The sequence below is a fragment of the Coloeus monedula genome, assembly GCF_965178545.1.
Source record: "Coloeus monedula genome assembly, chromosome: 1".
NCBI classification, from domain to species: Eukaryota; Metazoa; Chordata; class Aves; order Passeriformes; family Corvidae; genus Coloeus; species Coloeus monedula.
Window position 1 is genome coordinate 116954539 of NC_138781.1, and position 20160 is coordinate 116974698.

At 39.2% G+C, this 20160-nt stretch overlaps 1 protein-coding gene across 1 annotated transcript in view; it reads right to left on the minus strand.

The window, feature by feature from the left end:
- PRKDC (protein kinase, DNA-activated, catalytic subunit) overlaps nt 1-20160 on the minus strand; it is a gene marked incomplete at its 5' end in the record, with an annotated part of 82635 nt that overhangs the window by 13183 nt on the left and 49292 nt on the right. The window contains 17 exons of the mRNA XM_082303206.1: nt 836-996; nt 1489-1669; nt 4242-4432; nt 4521-4695; nt 5792-5981; nt 7537-7648; nt 8338-8446; nt 9055-9279; nt 9796-9984; nt 10558-10696; nt 11148-11356; nt 14661-14840; nt 16014-16145; nt 17162-17274; nt 18519-18734; nt 19082-19271; nt 19859-20069. Of these exons, the coding sequence (XP_082159332.1) occupies nt 836-996; nt 1489-1669; nt 4242-4432; nt 4521-4695; nt 5792-5981; nt 7537-7648; nt 8338-8446; nt 9055-9279; nt 9796-9984; nt 10558-10696; nt 11148-11356; nt 14661-14840; nt 16014-16145; nt 17162-17274; nt 18519-18734; nt 19082-19271; nt 19859-20069 (2923 nt within the window). The remainder of the gene's footprint in view (nt 1-835; nt 997-1488; nt 1670-4241; nt 4433-4520; nt 4696-5791; nt 5982-7536; nt 7649-8337; nt 8447-9054; nt 9280-9795; nt 9985-10557; nt 10697-11147; nt 11357-14660; nt 14841-16013; nt 16146-17161; nt 17275-18518; nt 18735-19081; nt 19272-19858; nt 20070-20160) is intronic.

Here is a 20160-nt window from a genome sequence, read left to right on the forward strand (position 1 = left end):
AGATTTGTCAACTGGACCAGGTGTCAGGTTCTGTTTGAACTATTGGTGTTTCACTGTGGACACGCCTTATGCACCTCAGTCATTTCTTCTATTTTCCCAGTTCCTTGGGATAACTAACCCGAGTTTCTGTCTCACTTGAGTTCCTTCTCTGACAGGGCCTGTTGCTCTGGGAGCAGCAGCACAATGACACGGGCTTGAAAAGGCGTGCAGGCCAAGGCAGGAACAAGCATGAGTCACAGAGAAGGTCTCAGCTTATCTGCCCCATGGCAGCAGGGAAGGCTCATGGTATCCTGCCATGGAATGGCAGTGGAAAGTCAGGGGTTGTAGAAGGAAGGAAGGAAGGAAGGAAGTGGGAAATACAAAGGAAGACAAAGCTTCAGAGGTAGTAACCTCTGAAGTGAAGGAGGACTGGGAAAGGTGGGAGACATGGAATGAGTCTGGAAAGGCTGCTGGCTTCCTGCATACAGGAAACTCAGTCTACAGGAATAAGATACATTCCTCACCCTAATACTAACCACCTTTATCAGCTCATTTATATTGTTCTGAAGGAAAAAAACCCCAAAAACATACCAGAGTTGTTCTCCAGCAACTCTCAAACTAACATTTGGAATCAGAATAATGACAAAAATTTGAACTTTTAAGAAAAACTTTTCTGTCCATATGAATTACTCAGCAAGTTACAGAAAAGACAAGGAACAATGATGGGATAAAATTTATCTGATTTCCCTGAAGCAAACCTTACCAGTCTAACCTCTCTATGTATCCAACCTCCACCCCCACCTTTAAAATTTGATTTACAGCAACATTTGCTGCCAGAAAAATTGAAGCAACTAACCTCTTGTGTCACTAGACCCAATGTCTCTGCTGGATACCTTTCAATTATTTGGAGCAGTCTAGGAAATCGCAGCCTGGCTTCTCTGGAATTCAGTTTTAAAGCTTTTATCATTTTCTCCACCACAATAGCTGGGAACTGCTGCAGATCCACAGTGTCAATTTCTGCCAAGAGACATTAAACTAGAATTATCAGAAACACCATTACTTGTTCCATGTCTTTGATCATCTGAAACATTCATCTTTACAATTTGGTATTTTTTTTCAAGTGTATTTTGTATTTTTACTTTGTTCTCCTTCCCATCTGTTTGAACTGGACACATCTGCAACACATCTACTTGGGGACTGTAAGGATTAGCTTTATCAGGAAGCTGCATCACTGCTGGTATCTTGCCTGTTTTAAATACAAGGCTGCTGTGGTCTGGGAAGGAACAAGGGAAGCATCTGCTGGATATGATATATTTCTCAGAAGTAAGGAGACTACAAGTGCTTCACTAGCACCAAAGCCAGCAGTAACAGTGGATGTGAAAAAAGGAATACAAATACTGCTGAACTGGAGGTCAAACTGCTCCATCTAAATTCCAGCTGTGGGTATAGGAAAAGCTCATGGATCACAGATAAATACACCTCACAAGCTTAGGAGAAATCCTGACTAACCAAGCAAGCCTTCCTCTTCCCTGCGCAGATACTGGTCACAGAAGCTGATCAGAGTCATATATGCATCGACAACTCCCACCACGTCCACGTGCTCCATGGAGTGGGACTGCACCTCCTCCTCCGACTTCCTCACGGCACAGCTGAAACACTGAAAAGCCTTCTTGTTCAGACCCGCCAGCACCTGACATTCAACCATCAGAGGAAAAAAGCACACATTAGCAAGTAGCACTGAACAATCCTTTCTGAAACTGGAGCTTCTTTGCAAGTCTTGAGTAGATAAAACTTGAACTGTTTTAAGATCTTCCGAGCAGCTGATACAAAGGAAAAAAACTGGGATGTTATTTCTAGCAGTAATTTCCAGAACTTTAGTTTCCACAATTTTTCAATGGAAATATATAAACCACAATTTAAACTTAAATTAGTCTTTGGACATGTTAACTGGAATTTTTGTCACTGCAAAAAAGTTAACGTTTCTAAAGTTTTTGGAAACAGTTAACAGAAAATATAATAAAACTTTCGGAGTTTTTCTTCTATTAAAACATAACTGCAACATCTGCATAACAGTTACACTTGGAATTTGTGTTAAAAAAAGCATGCATCAAACTATGTTGAATCTGATGCCTTTTTCCCTATTATAAATATAGTAATATTCATCATACATTTCTAATGCAGCTCACGCAATGGGTGACTTGACAAGATTCTTTACACAATCACAGAAGCACCAAGGTTGAAAGAGACCTTCAAGATCATCTGTCCAACTGCCAACCCAGCACCACCATAATCACTCCTAAACCATATCCAGAAGTGCCACACCCAGATGCCTCTTGAACACTTCCAGGGAGGGTGACTCCACCAACTTAGACTCTACTGGACAACTTAGTCCAATGCCTGACCACTCTTTCATAAAAAAAAAAAAAAAAAAAATTCTAATATCCAATCTGAACCTACCTGGCACAACTTAAGCCCATTTCATCTAACCCTCTCACCTGGGACATGGCAGAAGAGACCAACCCTCACCTCACTACAGTCTCCTCTCAGGTGGTTGTAGAGAGCAGTGAGGTCTTCCCTGAGTCTCCTTTTCTCCAGGCTAAAGAATCCCAGTTGCCTCAGCTGCTCCTCACAGGATTTGTGCTTCAGACCCTTCCCCAGCTCCGCTGCCATTCTTTGGACAGGTCCCAGCACCTCAATGTCTTTCTGGGAGTGAGGGGCCCAGAACTGAACACAGGATTCCAGGGGCAGTCTCACCACTGCTGAGCACAGCAGGACAATCACTTCCCTGGCCCTTCTGGCCACACTAAATGCTGTAACTGAAATTAAATAGTCAAGTAGGTAGAAGGAGACTACCAGGGTCAGAGTAGTGCTTAATACTAAGCTAAAATAAGGCTAAGCTTCTTAATCTTACAGAAATACCTGCTACGGCAATCTTACTCATCTGACACTTGACATCTGCTCATCTTTTAGATTGCCTAAAGAATAATGCTCTTAAGAATTAGCTAATAAATTAAGCTCAAGCTTTTGCTTAAGTTTCTACACACCAGAAAATTTAAAACCTTTTTTTTTCAGGAATTTCTTCTTGGTCTGCTTTACTTTTAACAACCATGAAACACAAATTAAGAACATTTGTTTTGTTTTATACTAATATGGTTCATATTCCCTGAAGTGATCCTGCAAGAAAGATGGAGAGGGATATTTTACAAGAGCATGTAGTGACAGGATGAGAAGCAATTGCTTCAAACTGAAAAAGAGTAGGTTTAGACTGGACATTAGGAGGAAGCTCTTTGCTGTGAGGGTGGTGAGACACTGGAACAGGCTGCCCAGGGACATTGTGGTTACCCCATCCCTGGAGGTGTTCAAGGCCAGGCTGGATGGAGCTCTGAGCAACCTGATCAAGTGGAAGGTGTCCCTGGCAAAGGCAGAGGGGTTGGAGCTAGATGATCTTTAAGGTCCCTTTCAACCCAAACCAATCTATGATTCTATATATAAGGGTCTTCACGGTGGCTTTATAAATTAGTAGAAATAAGCCAACAGTGGCACTTCAAAATCTGTACCCATTTGACAGACAAGAAGTCAATGCCCCCATTGTCATGGTGGGACACCATGTCCCCAGCATGTGGGACAATTGACAGCAAATATAATTTTAGTTGCAGCAAAGTCCAGTACTGTATTCTTCAAATGCACACCTACCCAAAATAGGCAAAGACGACCTGCATGTGCTCTGCCTTAAAAAATCCCTCTTCTCTCTTCCATTAAAATTACTTAGATAAAAAAAGCGTATCACCATTATTATCAGTATTATAAATATCTCTTTATCGAAGAGAACAGTCTGGGAGCATGAAGCAGGTCACAAAGGCCCAGCTGAAATCAAGGTATTCTTTGAGGATCCCAAGCCTTGTCTGCCCACCAGCATGTACACACAGCTGCTCTGACCATGTCTTTCCCCTCCACTCAAAATGCAGGTACAGAGAAACACAAGAACATTCTCCCAGTTCAAAAGGCTAGAGAGATGCAGAACTCCAGGAGAGCAAAACCTGGAAGAAACAGCAACCACAGTTTGTTCTTTCTTTCTGTCTTTCCGTCTGTCTTTCTTTCTTTCTCTTTCTCTCTCTCTGTCTGCTGTTGCTGGACAAATCACTGCTAATGCAGACAGGTTTCACATGCTCTGTACCTATCCATAGCCATCACTACCTACTGAAGTAGTAATTTGTAGTAATTACGATACTGAAGTAACTAAAAGATCTTCCCCTCTCGTTTACCTTTTTAGGATTCTCAAGGCTTTCTCCTGATATTAGTGATATCTTTCCAGCCTTTTCTTTCTCAATTTGCTCAAGACATCTTGGGTCCTGACTAAGAGCATTGGCCATGATGTGATATGTAGTACCCAGGAGAAGATTTTGGTTTCGGAAGGCCATTATGTTCTTGCTGAGATAGTCAGATTTGGTATCTTCTGTTGGAATTCAAAAACAAAAGCTGGTAACTGGACAACAAAGCAACTTCGTAAAAGAAACAAGGTGAAGCAAAGAGAAGGTTGTTACCAAGCAGGGAGATGGTTTTCAACACTGAGAGCACGCGTTCAGGACAGCTCAGATTGCGGCTGCTACTGTGAGTGAAGCGGCAATAGGCGTAATTCCACCTCACCAGCCAGTCCTCCCTCGTTCTGGCTTCTTTGCGCAAGTCCTTCAGGAGCTTCTTGGCAACTGCAAAGCTGTTCTGCATTGGGATCAAGAGAATTTTCAGACAATATATCTGAAGAAGGATTAAAACTGACTGCAACCAAGTTAGGGATGAGAAGATTTAAGTAACACAAGTGAAGTTGCAATAAGGCAAAGAGATGTCCACTGCTTGCCAGGTCTCATATTAAGAACCAGATTTGTGCTAATGAAGAAGTTCGAAAAGCAAAAGAGAAGAACAGAGGTTTAAAAAACTGAGAAAATAATTCCAGCTGCACGACTCAACAAGCATTTAACTGCTCTGTAGTACAAACACATATGGGAAAAGCAACTTGATTTAAGATATTTTTAAGAAAATCACTTGTGTTTATGTTTCGATGAGAAGTTTCACAACAGTAACATTAAAGGAAATCTAATTTTTCACTTACTGCTTCAAGAGTGTATAGTCAACAAAGCAATAATGTTATATTTGCTTGTCACATTGCTTAAAATAAACTCTTGTTAATGACTGCAGACTTCTGCAGCATCTCAGAAGATGGGAGACCTTGACTTAATTATTCAACTTGTCTCAAGCTTGAAACACCAAAGGCCCATCATCAAAAAGGCTGTTCCAGTCATTTCAACAGCCAGATTCAACCCAAAATTTCTAAGTCACTTTACTTCTTTGTTAGCGTTAACTAACAGTAGTAATGAAAACTATGAAAAAAAGAAATTCAGCATTGCTGATTGAAGTAAATTATACTAATTCAATAAGAATTTGATTTGTTTTCTTGTACAGAAGAGATTATTTATAAATAAGAAAGCATAATTCTTGATTGCAAGCATCCCTTCCATTAAAGACTGAAATATTTCAGATACTTTATCTGCCCTTCAGAGTGTTCAAAACCATCTGTGGATCAAAGGAGGCTTCAGGCATACTTCCAGTAATGACAAGTTATCATCAACTTTGTAATTAACATTTATCCTTTTGTTTTCTTTCATTGTGGAACTGACTTTCTTGAGCTTTCAAAATGTCCTGGACAGTAGGGTCAAAAAGAGACAAGGTTTGCCCTGGCAAAAGGGTATCATAACCCACCTTAAAGGCTTTTCCTATGTATTTTCTCACCAAATTGGAAGCTATCAGACAGTATATTCACCTGTTTCCTGGCACTTTCTATCATCTTCATTTTCATATTAAATTTGCAGCTTTTAATCATGGAGTAAATGTTTTCACTCTGTTGATCCACTTCCATTTGGTCACCAGCACTGTATTCTCCGTCCACCTCCATACTGTCATTGGCCTGATCAGAGGGAAGCTTTTCCTGCAGTTTGTCAAGAAAGAAACACCTGCACAACAACAACAGGGGCGTAGATCACTCTGGTATACATTCAAGGGAATCAATGTTCAAAAGTGCTGATCTGTCTAACAGCAAACAAAGCTAATAAAAAATGTCAAACTACAGCTATCACCTTTAGCAGGGCTAAACACAGGCCTCAGAGTCTGGACACTCCTAAGAGGGGCCAGGCTGACCCTGAGAGCATTCAGGATCTTGAACTAACAAGATTAGTATTAGAAAATGTCCATTATAGGGTGGGATTTTTTGTTAGTTAGTTCATTTGTGCAAGCTACAGTCCCTAAGTTCACCAAGCCGTAACTCATAACTCGCATTCCAATTTGATGGAAGTGTAAACAAACAAGAGCCTCAATTATTTAGTGTGAGTGCCAGGCTGTATTTTATGTCAACCTGCTCTTCAAATGTTTATCACATCAACACATGGCAACATCAAAGTCTGTGTTGCAGACCAGATCAGCAACCGCACTCAGCTTTTGAAAGGGAATTGCCATGAACCAATGCTGAATCCTGTCACTCCACAACTAGTCCTATCTAATTTAATAGCACATCTCATTATGCAGACTGTTACTCAAAGCAGAGGACAGCACTGCAGTCTGAAGTGGCACTTGGAACATCCTTTGTTTTTAATTTGAGACAAAGGTTTTCTAAGCACAAAAAGTGTTTAAGGCCCTGACAACCCTTCAAGTCATAAACGTTTCGAAACTTTTTTCAAAAGTAAGCCATGCCATGTATTCTGCCTTATACTGAACTGCAAAAAGCTCTTTTGTAGCCATGCTTTCCTGACACCAAGAGATAATAAAATAAATTACAGAGCACAGTATGTATCAGCAGAGCTACTGAAGAAGTTATTGCAAGGAAGGAGGACTAATCTAGATTTGCACTGGAAGAATGAATTGAGATGAAGACAGACACCACGGCAAGGACAGAAAACCTTCAAATTTGTAAAAGCATTCCAGTTTCTTCAGAGCTAATCCAAAGGAGTCTCCAGCGAGCCTTTGTTCTTTCTAGCAACAGTTGCATAACAGAAGTCTCCAATTAAAGCAGTGGCCATTAACTTTCCTATAAACAGGTGAAGCACTGAGAGTGACATGGATGGGCTTGTTTTATATACTCCCTCACTTTGGAACTGCCTACAAAGTAGGCAAGTATTTTTATTCATAACAGATTGGCCTTTTGGGTGGTGTTTCATTGAGCTAAATGCAGCTAATCTACACAATTACAAGTGAGTATGTTTAAGGGCTGCTGAAATGAGCCACCTTACACAGTGCATGTAATCACTGATGCAAGAAAATGACTAAGCTAACATCTATGTTTCCCTATTAAAATACAATTTATTCTCAACCTCCTTTGGCTCCTCACCACAAGTTAGTCATACAAACTGCCCAGTTATATTGAAAAAGTTACTACCACAGTTAAAAAAGAAAAAAAACCAGTCATACATTGGATCAAAACCCTCCCACATATGAAAACAAGCAGCATTAGAAAAAGCACTTCCTGGAACTCCACAAGCAGACAGAACTCAAGCTAACCCAAGAATGCAATTTTACCGATTTGTAATGATATCATCCCAGATGTTCATAGGATCCATTTTAGCATCTGGATATCTGCTTGTCCAAGTTCTGAGAAGTCTCTTAAGGGAAGCCTCTGAAGCTAAGTTACCTAGAAATCAATTAAGAACATTTTAAATGCATCTGAAGCCAAACAGCACAAAAACAGGCTAAAGAAAACATAGTCTAACATTCAAACCAGAAAAACTGCAATTAAGCAATGCACTTGCATTTCTGGGACTGCATAAAAAACACTACTTAGTGACCATCATATTACTTTTGTTTGTTGCTGAGGCACAGGAGATTCCGTAAGGACACCTGCATCAACTGCCACTGAGGATCACCACCAGATATTTTCCTTTCCATATAGCAACATGCTGGGATATAGTGGAACTGTTAACTAAATTTAGTATCTAATTTGGTTTGTGCACATAAATTTGTACTTCAGGCCTACGTCAGTAGGTACAACTTATATACCACATCCATTTTTTTACCTCTGCTAACTGCTATTTACTACCAAAAGTTACTCCAACAAAAAAAGCTTAGTTTAAAACTTTAATTGACACTTAAAAGAGATGCTTAACTCTTATCACAAGAGTTATGCTAATTGAACTTTGCAATACAACACAAAGTTATGTTCAATCCTATCTTACAAAACTGTAATAGTTCTTACTGTCAAGAAGACAATAAGAAGTAATTCCAGACTTATGCTTCTTCAAACAGCCGTTCAGAAATTCAAAGTTCAGGAAACCATGATTACTGAATACAAAAAGAAAATTGCTTGAGAAAAAAACACTTTACTTCTCTTGGTCATAAAATTGATGAAATCCTGTATTTCTGTCAAAGCTTGTACAGACTGCAGTTTGGTCATCCGACTTTGATATAACAAGGAATCAATACTGGAGTAGCTCTGAAAAGAAAGGGAGAGAATCAGACAGAATTTAAAGCATGGTTCTGTTCAGTGCTCTACAAACTATTGATCTGATGCTGCTATACATTATGCTTTAGAACCCAACCTCTTGCAAATAATTTAATAGCCCATAATCAGAGAGCAATTCTGCTTTGGACAAGCACAGAGGCACAGTCTAGCTGCAATTTCTATCCTAGGTTTTAGCAAAGTCCTACAGTCTAATTAGAACTTGGTAATGGATGGAACTTGTAAACTTCTCAATGCAATACTCTTTGCAAGCTTGTTCTGGGGACAGGACGCCCCTGAAAAGACGAAAGAAATAAAACTTTTATTACCTGCACAAACAATGACACTGAAAAACGTATAAAATATTAAATCAGCAAAACAAAACAAACTAAAACAGGAGGATGCACTCCACTGGCTCACTCACCTTTCATCATTGCAAGCACTGAATTCAAAAGAAGTTTTGTCATATGACATGGAACACACCTAAATTTCATTGTACTGGAGTGTTTTGAGCATATAATCTAGCAGCAGTAACAGCAACAGCAGTTTCATTGTTCCAGTTTACACAAAAAAACCACACCAGAGATAGAAGACACTATTACCTGCATGAAGATCTGCATGCCATTGCTAATGTAATATTTGGCTCTGTCAAAATCATCTTGCAGGATGTACAGGAGACTAAGTTCTTGGCTGTAGTGCATTTCTATAATGGCTTTCTTCTGTTCTGTCTTCATTGCCTCATCAATAAAGGTTAGCAAAGTCTGGTCATTCTCACCACTGAGCAGTAACTTCAGCTTACTGCGTATTACATAGGGCAGATATGTCTCCTACAAGGTGAAAACAGTCTTTATTTCTAGGAATGGACTAGTAAATGATCAAGCTTTTTGTTATCAGTGGCAGATCAAATAAATATAAAAACATTTTGGATGTTTTTAAAAATATTTTCCCTTTAGACAAATTCCTATTTGCTAACAAATCACAGCAGCCTTTTCCTATAGCTCAAGAAGTTGTTAGTAAATTCTAACAGTTTCAAAATCCATGGTTTGGTAACTCTTAAAAGAGGAAACAAAGCAAGAAAAGCAACAAAAAGACTTGCAAAAGGAAGAAGGTGATGATAAAGCTGATCCTATAGGATCTGCCATTGACTTGAGATAAAAACTAAACATCAAAAAGAACAAGCAGAAGTAATTGTTTCAATTTTTAAAATATATCAGACTCTCCACTAATTTCCATAATAAAATAACCCAAACAACATGATTGATTTTCACCCATAATCTCAATACTGTAGGACATCCCTGCAGAGATAAAAATGGTGCAGTATCAATGAAATAATTTCTAAAAACCTGAAAAAATGGATCATTCCATGTTTTGTTTAGGTCTGGAGGTTTTCCACTATCAATATTAACAGTAGCACAATACTCCAGAGACTTCCACATTGTGAGGTGGTCATAGCATTCCAGAGACGCAAGTTCCCAGAAGTCCTTCTCTGCTTCTGTTGGCTCTCCATCTTGCCAGTCTTCTTGGGAGAGTGCCTAGGGAATGAATTTGGAGGGGAGAATAGTGCCAGATTCCAGCCAAGAACCCGCTTCAATTCTAAGTCACCAGAAACTTAACAAGTAATTCATTGCCTCATAAAAACATCTACCCATTTACCAGAGCGTGACAGCAACATTAAATGCAGAAAATTCAAGCTTGACAGTGTTTATACATAAATTAATTTCAGGTAGCTGTCTTCAGTAAACCTGCATTTTTGAAGAGTGAACATTTTAAAAGAAGGTCAGAAATCCTTCTTTGTTTTTACCCACAGTAACTCATGCCATGAACATATGCAATTTGCTCTCTCAGGGTTGCTGTGTGCCCATGTGTTTTTACTTGTCTGCCTAGATAACTGCACTTGTGAAGCTTTGTAGCAAACAGTAAGAAAAGCATCTTGCTTACTGCTTTGTTGTGACTGCTCATCTGTTCCCAGTGTCTTTACACAATGAACCATCAATTAAGCACAAGGGCATTTTAGACAATATGGTACTTCTCAAAATTCAAATTTTTCTAATTTTATTAAAGTTATAAGAGATATATGAAATGAAAATACCTTGCTGTCATTTTACCTTATCATAATATTGAGCTGCTTCAGCATAATCATTCCTTGCTTCTGCCAACAAAGCTTTCTGTGTAATTTCCTTAGTCCCAATCTTACCACTGAAAATGCCACGAAGGGCATCATAATCCCCAAGGGATCTGTAGAGCCTAGTAAAATTGAAAAGAAAAATATTTTAAAGAGCTCAGCAGATGTATATCAATGCAAACAGAAGTTATTAAAAAAATAACAATTCAATAAGCAGTAATACTACTGGCTTGTAGTAGTGAATTTTTAGCAAGTATTATGTAAGATCAGAAATACATACTTAACCACATAAACTTCATCTTGTAGGGTAATATCTGAACTATGGAAATTCCTGCAGTTGAAAAGCTATGAACAAGATGTTTTTCAGCAGTCTGACAGCACCATAAGAGTGCACAGTTTTTAAGTCTAACTGCTCTCACTGACTGTATTAAGAGAAGTCAGTGAGAAGAAATTAAAAGCATATCTGATTCTAAAAGACAGAAAGACTAAAAGAGAAATCCCACAAGCCATAAAAGCAGAGTTCTTCAGAAGGTAAACCTAAGTGGGAGCAAATTGTCTCAAATAAGAATTTACTTAGCAAGTTCAATCCATCTGATCACATCGGGGGGCAGCTCTGTCCTCCCACGCATCCTTTTGGACGGGGGCTCCTCTGCAGGGGACAGAGCCATCAGGGCACGCTCCAGAAGAACAATGCCCACTGGCTGCTGCAAACTTGCAAGGCAGCTCGTGCTCACATTAGCTGAGTCCAGTTCCAGTAGCTCTCTGTGCTGGTAACTCATTTCCTGTAGAATAAAACAAAACAATGGGTGCCTACTTGGTGTAAAACTATACAGATCACTTATTTGGTATCCTTTTTCTTACAGTGCAAGCTTTGGAAATCGGCCATTAGGTCTCCAGAAGTTCCCAACTCAGGGAAAACTGGAATCTTTTCCTTCTGTGCTGTTGCTCTTTGGACAGAGAACAGTACAGAATAACCCTATATACTTTGGCTCTGGGACATGGGACAGCTCTCTGGACAGAATCACAAGGAAATTGGGGGAGAGATAGATGGACACAGTGACAGCCTGAACTTTTCCTTCTGTTTGTTGGCAGGATTTTGCCTGCTGCACAGCAGCTGTGCTTCACTTAACCTATTCAGTGGTGCGCTCCTGCCATAAGCCAAAGGCATGATTTACCACGATGTCTTGTCTGAGCTGGAGGCTTTCTGTCCACACACTCGGCCAGTTTTAGCACATCACAGCTTCCTGTTAGACTCCTCTAGTACAGTGCTCATCTACTCCTGCATGATTTAGAGACATGACAGTATTTCTCTTTATAATTTTTAACATTAGTCCAATAATAGTATAGAATAACCTCTTCTTCAGGGATAAACATTCTTGTTCACTTGAAGGGGTCTTTTAAATATTTACATCACTACTCTAAATACAGGTAAATATATTAAAAAATCAGCATGTTTATTAAAGCCAGTGTTGGGTTTTTTCTTTGTTTTCTTTCCCTCTAAAGAAAAATTGCAACAGTATCTTCAACAACTGTCAGAAAAAATTCACAACGTGGAAGAGGTTCAGTATAGCTTCCATTACAAGGAACAGCACCATGTTTTAGAACAAAAAATCTGATTCTTGCAACACAGTATGTTCAAGAATACTGTGTGAAAAGAAACCACTATTTGGAAATTGCAACAGGAGACTGAGAACAGCCAAGCTATACATCTTTGATAAATGACAACCACCACAAAAACTACAGAAGAGGCACCTGGCATAAGCAAACTCATGACACAATTTGCAGAGTTGAGACTCTCACACTAATGAATTTTTGCTCAATAAAGAAAGAGGAAAAAAACCACAGCCTTGTGTGGCTTCCTGAGTTACAGACCAGGCAGATCCCAATAAGGGGTTAGCATATATATTTCACTACTGTTAAGGCAATTCCAATGAGCTGCACACATGCCCCAGACACATTCCTCGACTGCCAGCTTTTAGGGATTATGTCAGGAACACAGTGACAACTGCACAATCTAAAACCTTAAGAACAACTTTGCTAAGGTAAGGCCAAAAGCCCTTTCTCATAGCACAGGAAAAAGTGCAAGAACTGTGCAAATATAATGGTATGTCCCAAGAATTAATATCCTCCCAAACTTCAGATTTACAGACATCATCCAACATCAAAGGAGGTATCTTTCTATTTAGTGCATATTAGTGACTATTGGATTACTTATCTTCTGAAAGCAGAGGGAATGTTCCCTGCTCCATATGCAAGGAGCACTGGCTTTACTTGCACCATATGTTCACAGATTAGGGGAAATGGCATCCAAGCTGGCCTGGCGGCTAAAATATTTCTAACGCAATTATATGTTCTTCAGAGGCCAAGCATCTCTTTGGAGGGTATGTAAACTTTTGTCATGGAGTTAGCCTCTTTTAGTATTACAGCTGGCTCTTAATCTGCCCTGAAAGTGAATCCCAGAGCTTCATAGTCAATTTTAAGATTCTATGTGTAGACAAAACCAACTCTTTTTACCCACCAAGTTACTCTCCTGATGGGATGTGAACGTGTAGAAGATTAAAAACTCAAAGAGCCAGAAGGAAACAGCAGTTAAGTAGGAAGCCTTTCTGAAACCAGCCAGTATTTATTATGCTGTTGGTATACAGGAAAGAGAAGCTGTATTTCCAAATGGCCGAGCCATTAGGACAGTCTTTGTGAGCCAGATGAAAGCCTTGACACTGCTCTGCTCTTGCTCACACTCTCCCAGCTTGCTCTCTTGATCAATGTGAACTCAATTCCCTACTGGGAAAAAAACCTCCTCTCACTGCTTGCAGGCTGTTTGTACTTCATGCTATTGTACTTTGGTTATTGATGAGGATGGCAATGAGATGCTTTTATTGTTCTTACAAAGTCTGTATTTTTGATGAATCTTAACTTACCTACTTTTTGAGTCTTCATTTAATGTCTATTCAGAAAAAAATCGTAGCCTAATGCAACAGTGTTATTAGCAGGGTCTAGACAGCATAATTTGACACAAATAATATTGTCAAGACAGAACCAACAAATGCAACGTCAAGAGGGAATATTAACAGATAGCTATTGTGAGACGTTGGCTCAAAAAATACCAAGACAGCCCAGAAAAATCCCCATAGTATTTGACCTTTTATGCAGCTGCACAGAAAAAAGTAAACAAGCAATTACATTTTTTCAGATGTCTAGTTACAAGTATCAAGAAGCAAAGTTTGTCACTGTTTACAAAGCTACTCCAAACTAGATGGTTCTCCTGTATTTGGAATGACACCTACTGTCACAGAGTATATACATTTCCATAACAAAAAGCCTTTAGCCATCAGCTGTCACTCAGAAAGAGATTCCTTCGAGAGCTAGGAATCAGACACAAAAGCAATACAGTTGATAAGAATCATTACATACAGCGACAATGGGTATGCAACAGGTGTTGGGACAAGGTTTTTTTATCTCCCTGAAAACTGGTTTAAAAGATGAAATTCACAACCTATTCCAGGTCAGTATATTCTCATAACAGAAACGTTTGTGCATCTTTTCCAGTGAAACAACTGTGGTGCACCCACTCATCCTTTGGTGAGCCCTTCCCTCATTACTGAAAATCCCCAGACAACTACTTCAGGGGACTAATTTGAAAAAATAAGCAAGAGAGGCTAACAACAAACAGTCTGGCAGCTACTGATATCCTCAAGACATCAAAGAATTCCTCAATAAGCACTTCCCAGAAACAGCAAGATAAGCACAACACCCACATAACCCTTCCAATTGTTCTCAAATCCCACTTCAATTGAAATAGCTATCATTTGTAATCAAACCTCTTCTTGTTACTGATGCAATTAAAACATTAAAAGGTGACTCAAACTCTAGATATCAAAAATCATAGAAACCTTGAAAAATCAGTTCAGAGGATGAATTACCTTGTTCACCTTAGTAAGTGTCACTTGAAATACCCATTTGGTTAACAACTCTCTTTCCACCTCTGCCTAAACTTCAGTGACAGTATTTGACCTTCACTGCCACTTATCACACATTCAGACAAAGACATGACATCCAGTTACTTTCACGCCATGTATCAAGATTTACCTGGATGCACGCAATGAACGGTGGAAAGTATGACAAGCTCATGCTGAGGAAATTATTGAAGTTGTTCAGGAGCTTCTGGACAATAGCGTTTTTCTCAGAAGGGTTTTTAGATTTTTTTACCTCATGAAAAATTCCACTAAACAAACTGCTGAAAAGTTGCTTGGCAAATGTTGGATCTTTCTGTAAATTACAACAAAAGTGGTGAGGTCACTGAATTTTGCTGTGACACAACAGGCTAATAAATAAAATTAAAAGACACGATCCACCCGGTATGTAATCCCTAGACACTCTTTGGGAGTGGACTATTTAGTCTGGCATGCATCTCACCTGTGCTGGGAATTACTGTACTACCCACTCATATCCCATTTTAATTCTTCTACTTAAAGAAACTCCAAGACAATGCAGTTTTCAGGCCAGTGTTAGTGGAGAGGGTGGAATTTACAATTTGCACATATTCACAACTCCCATTACAGGAACCAGACACCCAATATCATGTTAGGGACACCACAGTCCATGAAGTGAGTTTCAGAAAAAAAAAGAAGACAGCAATGTGTGAGGAGACCTGGTCCTAAAAATTGAGGCGGCTAACAGAGAGACAGACTGTCTGTACAGACAGACAGTTTCATCTGAGACTTAACAGCATTTTTTCAATCCAGAAATACTTATGTGTGTGTAACATAACCCTATGCATCTTGATCTATCACAGGCCTAGAGTTCGGTCTAACTCTACCTAATGCTATTCAGAGAACTTGTGAGTGTGCTACTTCCACCCTTTACAGAGAGATAAGGGACTATCAAAAGTAATGAAATACAAAGGTGGTCAGGAAGACTGTGACTTCCCAAAGACTGTAAAATGGGATTCAGTCTACTGTTCAATTTGGTCTACAGTTTCTACCACTCTCACGTAGGAAAAGGAATATTAGATCAGCTTTACTGAGCAGTCTGAGTCCAGCCTTAGTCACACTAAGTTCATTTGTATATTTACAAGTCTGTTACAGACATATACTAGATGAGAAATGACTGTTTTGTTACTGTACAGTGAGATGTCCTCTGCAATAATGTCTGCAGAGACCACCATCAGTTTCTCAAGCAGCGGAACCTGCAGGAAATGGAAAACAGCTGATGTATCCATCCTCAACTGCTCAGATGAGGCAAGCAACAAAGCCTCGTCTCTTAACACTGCACCAGCACAGGGGAAGGAGAAACACTCCCTCAAAACAGTGTCTTTAAATGTGTATCACAGTGGTTGACTGCAAAACTACAAATCAATTTTCAAAGTGGTTGCTCAGCTACATGACATTTTGCCCACAGGACCAGAAAACTTCACAAATGACCTTTGAAAAGCAGACAGACCTGGGCAAGGCCCTGCAGAGGGGCAATGAGGCTGCAGTATTCAATCTGGATGTCAGGAAGGTCTCCCACTCGGTAACTTCTGTACAAAGTAACCTGGGCATCATACTTCATCTTCAGCTCGGATTTCATCTCCTGAAATGCATTAATCATGTTAAAAAATAGTTAGGAAATGGCCTCAAGCTGTGCCAGGAGAGGTTTAAATTAGATATTATGAAAAATTTTTCACTGAAGGAGTGGTCAGGCATTGGAACAAGCCTCCCACAGAAGTGGTGGAAACACCATCGTTGGAAGTGTTCAAAAGACTGGGGATTTTGTTAGCTGTGTTTTGGACTGCCATACAGAACACATTTACAGGTTCTCCCTTGTAGGGTGGGAGGAAATGGTAGCTTTAGCCTGCAAGTAAACATAAATGGGCTAAAAGAGGTGTTTTGTGTGGTTCTTCCAGACATAAGTTCTGTTTACACAGTTGTCTGCATCTGGAGGGTATTACAGGAGTGTCTCAAACTGGTAGCTCTCAATCCTGGGTTCCTTTGCTCTTGGGACTAAATGCTATCATTTTTTGACAATAATGTATGTTATTTTTAGCAACAGGAACCTCTGGAAAATTGCTACAGTGCTTAAAAATACTTAGATTTATTGGAAGTACATAACACAACCAGGAAACCCACAAAGTAGTATGTTTCTGGCCTTGACAAACACTCAGCAAATGATTATTACTGACATTCCTCAGGTTAAAAGTTCAAACCAGTTCTGGTTAGTCCATCAGCTGTACCACATTTTTGAGTTAACCCTCGGATGCTGGATAATGTTCTCCAGCTATTTCTGCAGCATATTGTAGCTCCAAGGCTCCTAGTTTCCAGAATGACAACTGTAAAGGGCTTCCTTAGCTGCTAGGGACTCCATCACATAAAATCACTTCATGCACTTTAAGTGGTAGACTGGAAGTGTTATCATCCAGCTCTTCTGTCACCCATGTTAAGTAACATAATTTAGCTTTAAGGCCATAAATAGCATTATTTCCAAATCAAACCTTCTAAAGCTCTTAAAGTAGCAACAAGTACCTTACACAAAGTTACCAGGAGAGTTGAAGTACAAGACTGCAAATGACATCGAGACTTAAAGTTTTAAACCCATTTGGATAGACAAACCTGTTCTCTTTTCTGTTCAGCCAGACTTTTTCTGGCATAAATCAGACTGAGTTTGTCTTGATCCTTCAAGAAACGTCTCCGCAGTCTTAGAATTTCTGCTCGTTCTTCTATACCTAGAGAACATATGATCATGTCCACAGCTTTTCATTTCCCAAGCACACTTCAGATTTAAGGCAAAAGCATCATATAAAAACAAACACCATCTTTGCATTTACTAGCTTACCAGCTAGTCTTTAAATTTCCTAGCAAACAACTCAGTGCAAGGCCTTTTAACAAGACAGCCAATGATGACAAATTAAGTTGCTCTTAGGAGAAGAGGTAATAAGCATTTATATAGAAACTTCAAGTGCATGGATGAGGTATAAAGATCTGTACTGGAAAAGACACTAAAACTTATGAACAAATATACCCCCTATGCCAGATTTATTTTAGACTCTCAAAGACATGTATGGCATTCGCACTGTAGTCCAGAAAGTATATAACCCCCTACATAAAAGAGGTGCTAAAAGATATTCAAATATTGTGTAATAAGAATATTGTACTGTATTTTTTAAGTTACAGTTACAGAACTGTCACTGGATCAACTCCTGCTCAGGACAGTCACGGGGAAAGGCCACTCAACAGACTCAGTTCAGTCCACCTCCTAGAGAAGGAGAGTGAGCAAACAAAAACATACCACTGTAACTGGTATTTGCCTGGGTAGAAGACCAGGGAATAACTGAAAGGTAGACTGACCTCTCTATTTCTGTAGTTCTGCATGAACTACAGTTCACCCGCAACTGCCCTGAAACACCTCTCAGGTACTGAAAAGGTTGATCTTTACAGCTCTATGCCTGAACTCCTAATGTCATCCTTTTGGTCAAAATTTTAATGACAAAGTAGACAAGAGTTAAAGAGGGAGAAGGATCCTAAGTCAATTCAGAGCAGTACTGGTATTTTTCACTTACTGACTGGATGGATGAAGGAGCATTCTCAGAAAAAAGCAAGGACTTCTAATGACAGAAATGGTTTAGAAAATATGTTTAAAGAAATATCTTCTTTAAAGAGTTACATTTAAAACAGAAGGGACAGAACTGTCTGACATCCATGCTCTGAACATCTTAGGGAGAGGTAGGAATGCAGAGAGCATGCCAGTCAGTTCTTTCAATGAGCAACATGTAACTTTACAATTCCTAGCACAATCCTAGCTTTTTGTCACATGTTATGTATCATCACACACACCTGGAAACAAAATCTCTCAAAGTGAACCTCAATTAGACTGTCTCAAAGATAATGGACTGCCAGCCAAATAACTGATAAAGGATGGTTTATAAAAGTGTACTAATTACATAGAAACTGCACAATAAGGCTTACAGACCTTTAGTTTTGCTGTCCACTTCATCTCCAGGCAAACCCAACCTTTTTTTCCCAAAATCTGGCCCCACTGGTTTAAAGGTTCCTTGTTTAAATTTTTCACTCCGTTTGCTAACCAACAGCATGGATGAAGACAAGGATTCAGAGGATGAAGGAACTGCATACTCTGCCAATGTGTCAATGCTACTTCCAGTTAGCCAATTAAAAGAACTTCTACCACCTGTAAAAAGAAATTGCAAAAAAGCTGTAACATACAGATAAATAAAGTGAAAACATCTACAAAGTAGGTATTTTTTCCCTCCCAAAAATATAATTTCCTCATGTTGATAGGCACAACAGATTTTAAGCTGTTAGGTAAGACAGTGCTTCTTTTACATTAGGCAGAACATAAAATACGTATGAGACCAATAAAAACATGATTTTTTTCTCATAGCACACACAAAAAAGCCCTTGAAAACAAAATACTAAACATATTTATACTTCTACACTAAAACATCATATGTAACAGAAATGACATCATTCCTACAGCAAACAAGAACATTTCAGAAGACACCGGTCTGGACTTACTGCCATGCTGTGTAGGTGTAAATTCATATTGCCTTTGGGTAGCCCTCACTTGCCCACCAACTGACCCAGAAGGAGAAAGGGATCTTTCTTGTGACAAATTCCTGTGGATGCTCTGAGAAACCTGAGTTTCCACAAACATTGGTGTGAGCACAGTACTTCGGTAACGCCAGCTGGAATCAACTACAAAGTCCTACGAACAAAGAAAGATTTTAAGTAGAACAATAAGGATGGAGGCTTTCTGCATTTCTTCATTGAGTAGGACAGCAGAAACTACAGTCCAGAAACCAAAACACCCTCCCAGGTATAGGGGCAGAACTTGACTATATATAAAAAACAAACAAAAAAAACCCCAACAAACCACAAACATGTAGAAGTTCTCCACAGCTCAGTAAAGAAAGCTCACTAATTTAGACTGGTCAGCTGAGGACTGATTTACAGCTCTTGCACCAGTATTCCTGTTTCTTGACAGTATTTCTCCACCTGATGGTGCTTCTCTCCACTACCCTTTTTTTTAGTATTTCAGTACTCTACAAATCAGCTATACGTGGTATAATTATTTTAATTAATTTTTTTTTAAAGAAACTAATACTATTGCCACCACAAAACCAGCAAATTTCTGATACTGTGCATAACTCACAACTGCTGCACCCATTAACTATGGAGCACAAAACACTTCGAAAAATCTCCTTCATTATGCCCTTCTTTTCTAAGTGGCAGCTACATTAAGGAACAGAATTTGTCACATAGTTGCATACAGGACAGCACATTACAATTCACCTGAAATTTGCATTCAGATAGTGGATGCTCAAATATTTTTCTGGAATAATCCGGGCTCCTGCTAGTCATTTCAAGTAGAAAATTTGTGATTAGACTCAAGTACTGTGTTTCAATCTTGGTGGAATATAAAGAACTCAACAAGGACAGCATGCGATCAAGAGTATTTGTGGGCAACCTTGTCTCATGACTCCAAAAATTCCTAACAATTAATCTGCAAAGGCAAAGAATAAAGTTATTCTTGGTTATTTGCAAACATAAAGAAAAACACTTCTAAAAAAGTCAAGTTAAAAAGGAAAAAAACC